General features: G+C 51.7%; 1 protein-coding gene across 1 annotated transcript in view; it reads right to left on the bottom strand.

The window, feature by feature from the left end:
• Positions 1–346: 346 nt before the first annotated feature.
• Positions 347–5,057, bottom strand: part of NEURL1B (neuralized E3 ubiquitin protein ligase 1B) — a 41,617-nt gene continuing 36,906 nt past the window's right edge. The window contains exons 3-4 of the mRNA XM_004679222.2: positions 3,149–3,274; positions 347–2,767 (exon numbers count right to left, since the gene is read on the bottom strand). Of these exons, the coding sequence (XP_004679279.1) occupies positions 2,523–2,767; positions 3,149–3,274 (371 nt within the window). The 3' untranslated portion in view covers positions 347–2,522. The remainder of the gene's footprint in view (positions 2,768–3,148; positions 3,275–5,057) is intronic.

Below are 5,057 nucleotides of genomic sequence, written 5' to 3'. Positions count from 1 at the left end.
CACATAAAATGCATTTCACATGGTATCTCAGGTGCTATTCAGGATGGTAATGGTCCTGCCTGACAGGATGGTGGCGGGAAGTGCTGTGGTGCAAAGTGGAAAACAGCGAGCTTTTCCCTTTCCTCCTCCTGCTCCCTTTCTCCAGACAGAACATAGGGGCGATGTGAGAGGCTTCTCTGTAGTATTGAATAAATCAGCTTGCAGCATCAGGAAATGTCTGGTTTTTAGAAGATAAACACCCCCTTAATTCCTCTTGGAAACGGAGGCTATTTATAGCAGCTGCAGAGCAAGTTAAACGGGCCACCGGCGCCTTTCTTCCCTAGTGACAGGTCACCAGGAACACAGGGGGGTGGGGGGGGGGGCCTGGACTACGGTCGGTCACTGCTTTCTTGGTAATGGCTGTCAAGCCTCGGAGGGAGCCAGCAAAAGCAGGAGAGAAGGGCTGACTGCCCAGGCTGCTGAGACCACCCAGGCTCGAGACGGGCTCAATCCAGGCAGGCGGCTGCCCTGGAGAACCACAGTCTTGGGGTCTGTCATATGGGATTTCAGAGGGGCTCTGCTCACACCCAGCACGAGCAGGGGTGAGAGCTGGGAGCTGGCTGGAATTCTCCCGTTGGCCAAGTTCAGCCAAGCACCAAACTCTTACTTGGGTGCCGCTGGCGTTGCAGTAGCTCCCCCACAGTGACTCTGCTGCACAATTAAAATGTGGACTTGTCCCCCAAATTCACTAAGAAAAACAATTAGGGGTTCCTGCAGGGGCAAGAATAGGGGTTCTGACATTGAGATTAGGTCAGAACACACTTCAGCCAGAGAAGCAGTTCATCCAAGACCTGGAACATCACAGGACACAGACTGACTGGTCTTAGGGGACTTGATGTGACCAGAGCCCTGCCCAGCTGGCCCTGGGCCTCTGGAGACCCAGCAAATGTTTGTTATGTGAATACACGAACTCTCCAAAAGCTCTCACTCCCTGCCTCCCTCAGCAGATGGACAAATGAGGAACTGTATCAAAATGATGCCTGCTTTTCACTACATGTCTTGGGCTTTTCAGGTCACACCCTTCCTCCCAAGAGCTGGAGTGGGCAGAACCTGGGCTTCCTCAGGAACAGACTGGGAACTGAGAAACAAGCCCAGGCACTTCCCTAAAGGTACACGCAGGGCAGGGCAGGGCAGGGCAGGGCAGGCAAAGGTGGCCGAGAACTGTGGTGAGAAGGCAGCAGAAGGCTGGGCTAACCCCACAGCCCAGATGTGGCCTGGGAGTCCGCAGAGGTGGGCCTGGGGCTCAGGGTTCCAGGACACACCTGGCAAAGCGTCCTGTGCAGGGAGGAGAGTCACAAGGTCAATATTTTCAACTGATGTCTCAATTATTAGTTAACATCTTAATGATCAATTACCACCTTAGTGACCAGCAGGGGCAGGGATGCTGAGAACCAGAACAAAGACCAGTTCCAAAGCGCACTTACTCCTCCTCCTCTGCCAGCAGGTTGCCCTGGTTATGCCCACAGCTGCTGGTGAATGCCAGGCCCAGCTGGACAACTGGAAATGTGGAGGCTGGTCTGTGCCACCACATGAGTGGTGAGCTTCAGGTGAGTCACTGGCCTCTGGATTCTTTCCCTCCCCCAGGAAAAGCGAAGCTGGTGCTTGGCCTCTCCTTGGAGCCAAGGATGGGGTGATATGCACTGAAAACAAGGTGCCGTGTGCTTATTAGGCTGTGTCGGGGAGCAGGGGTGAAAGGCTTCTGGGGATGACGCTGCCCAGAACTCTGGGCCCCAGCACCCATCAAAACTCCTCTCCAAGACTGAGTTAGAAACAAAAAAAGCAAATTGTTCTTTTATGTTCTCCGCCCACCTTCCCCCCAGGAGTTGCTGCTTTGGAGCTGTAAACAATAAGCTATTTTTTCCTCCCCTTAGAAAATCTGAGCGTCCCTCTTCCATACCATCTGAGGGAGCTCTCTTTAGGTGCAGGCTTTTTTACATTCAAAACCAGCTGACGTCACAGCCCCGAAAGTGATCAATTTCTGGTCTCTCTAATGTCTGGGCCCCGGATTGCACGTTCCTTAGTGTTAAATAACCCCCCGCATTAGAATCCCTGGATAAATACCTAGCCATTCTCTCACTCACTCTCACACACACCCTTTCTCACTCTCTCTCGTCTCCCTACCTGCCCTTTCCCTTTCACAAATACTCAACCCAACCCCAGCCAAAAGCATTGCAGAGGGCAGAGGATGCTGCTTCCCAGCTGAGAGGTCTCCGGGCCAGGGCGGGTCTGCCAGGTGGTCCTGAGCATGCTTTTGGGATGGCTTTTTTGGAGCAAAGCACTTTTGAGCCAGAAGCCACCCTCGCCTGGGCTCAGGCCCCTGGGGCCTCGCCCCTCCAACAGTCACGACTTGTCCACCGCTGGAGAACGGCGGGGCAGATGGCCGCTGCCCTCAGACTCCCTGGCGGCCATGGTGGTTGCCCAGCCCAGTGGGGGGGCTTCAGAAAGATGACCTTGCTCCCGCCAAGGCCTGTAGGGGGGCCAGGCTATGGCCTGTAGATCTTGATGACATCCTTGAGGGGCCGCCGGCAGATGGGGCAGCAGGCCCGGGCCTGCCTCTTGAGCCGCAGGCCGCAGCTGTGGCACAGGCACATGTGTCCACACGTGTAGATGACAGTGTCCACTTCGCCATCAAAGCATACTGTGCACTCGCTGTTCTTGCTGCCGGGCGGCTCCGGTGGGGAGAACACAGGGGACACTGGAGGGCTCAGCGGGGAGCTGGGGGCTGTCACTGCAGGAAGGGAGGACAGGGCAGTGCTTAATAGCATGATTCCCAGGTGGGTTCTGTTGGGGTAACCCCAAGAGGCCAAAGTGTCTATGGCACAGCCACTAGGGAAACAATTTTAGGAGATACCAATTTGGGGGTTTGCCCTTTTCTGGAAAACTTCCCACCTATCCCCAAGCATCAAGCACCATCATCACCTTTAGGGTGTCACCCCTAGTGTTTCTCTTCCCTCCAGCTGAAAGTACAACAGAGGAAGGAGAGGATGCCGGGACTGGGGTACATAGAAGATGAGGGTCACCCTGCTTGGACCTGAGAAGGCCAAAGGCAGAGTGAAAGGACCCAGGTTGGCTGCCACCCCTACCACCTTTGGGGTTTGCTTGTCCTTACCTAGGGATGACTCGGACGCTGAGGAGGACTGGTTGACACTGAAGGCCATATCAGAATCACTATCGTCTTGGGAGCCGCTGAGGGAGCCTGATGGAGACGTGGTGGCAGGACTGGCCTGCAGGGTGCCTGGGACCAAAGAGACTCCATTAGGGGCAGTGGAAGGTGGCACCACTCTGCTGGTGCCTGGCCCCCACTGCTTTGCACATCAGTATCCTCGTCTGCTCATGGGAGGGTGTGAGCTGCTTCACAGGGTCTGCTAAAGACTGATGGAACCAGATGTGTTTGGGGAACACCTGTTATCTAGCGTCTGCCCAGCCTCCGTTCCATTTTACTTCAGAAACAGCACTGGGGCTTTATTTGGGGGGGCACTACTCCATGCTCACTCACATGATTCAGGGGATGCCGATAACAACCTCCACCCTTGTTCTCAATGGCAGTTCAGGGAAGGGCATGTATCCCCAGTAAGGTGAAAGGGACCTAATTCTGGGATTTTAACCAAAAAGTTGGAAAAGAAAGCATTCATTCTATTGAGAGGTTGGTCGAACATTGTAAAGTCTTCCCAAGAGTAACGTCAACACAGCTTTGTGATGGGATCCTGATGACGGTCTCCCAACACTGAGATCCAGCTGTTCCTCAATCATCCATATATACCCAGACCTTTGAAGTGTGTAGACCCCGTCAGTTTCCCATTTTTCCCAGTGCACGTTAAACCCCTGGTTTTGTCACTTGCAACTACAAGATTCCTGCCTAGTGGTGTTCAACATGGATGAATGAGTCTTTTTCCTCAAACTCACTACTAGTTCAGATAAATACAGGTTATTTCTTAGGTGGAGAGAGATGTCCCTTCCCTTACCCTCTTTGAGGATAGGTGAATATATAATGCAGCAGCAGAACTGCTGTGAGGTAGGAATCAGGAGGCAAGTCCCAGGCCTCAAAAAGCAGTTGCCTCCTTTTTACGTCCTGCCTCTCCCTGACCACTCAAGGGCACATTCTAATTCCTCCGGAGGTGCTGGAGAAGGGGCAGCACCTGGCTTACTTCTCACAAACCCCTGATGGGAACCTGGGTAACTCAACTCCAGCTGAAATGAGAACTATGTCTGATTGTCCCTAAAAAGAAAAAACAAAACAAAAAACCCTAAACCAACAGAACTGCCACCATCACCACCCTGCCCTTAACAAAACAGCAGCTGTTTCTGTCTTATTATGAAGCAGACACCTGCTGAATGTACATATACACCCCATCATTTCATCCTCAGACAACCCCACGATGTAGGGATACACTGCCTTTCTACACAGAGGAAGCTGAGGCTCAGGAAGGATCTGTGATTTGCCCGATCTTCATGGCGAATCAGCGGGGTGACTCTGGGCCAATCATTTAACCTTTTTGTGCTTCCATTTTCTTATCTGTAGATGGGGGCAAAGAGACTGGTTTCATCAGGAGAATGAAACCAGTGACATAGTTTATGAAATGTTCATTGCGATTGCCGTTGGTCTGGAACCATGAGCCATTATTCTGCTAGGTATTCCGGCACCACCACCCTCACTCACCAACACACGAGAGAACCCCTTTTAATGTACAAATCTCCCTGTGCTTTTGTGTGTCTGTGAGCAAGTGTTCTATATCCTGTTCTCTGCCTGCCCCAACATGGACTCCAGGGGCTGGCCTACACCTAGTGGATGCTGGAGTCTCTTGTGGCATGAAGGCAACGATCACCTCAAACTAGGATGCATTAAACCTCCACTCTGTTTTCTGTGGATGGTGTTAGTTTTAGTTCCTCATTTAAGGGTAACTGCATTTATTTTTCACCTTCATTTGGTATGCATTATGTATCTATACATATAAATGATATATATGATATATATGATATATAAATGATATATATGTGTATATATATGATATATATAAAAA

This window comes from Condylura cristata, unplaced genomic scaffold (genome assembly GCF_000260355.1).
Source record: "Condylura cristata isolate star-nosed mole 26May11 unplaced genomic scaffold, ConCri1.0 scaffold00008, whole genome shotgun sequence".
NCBI classification, from domain to species: domain Eukaryota; kingdom Metazoa; phylum Chordata; class Mammalia; order Eulipotyphla; family Talpidae; genus Condylura; species Condylura cristata.
Note: the sequence above shows the minus strand (reverse complement) of the source record. Positions and strands in the feature narration are given on the sequence as shown.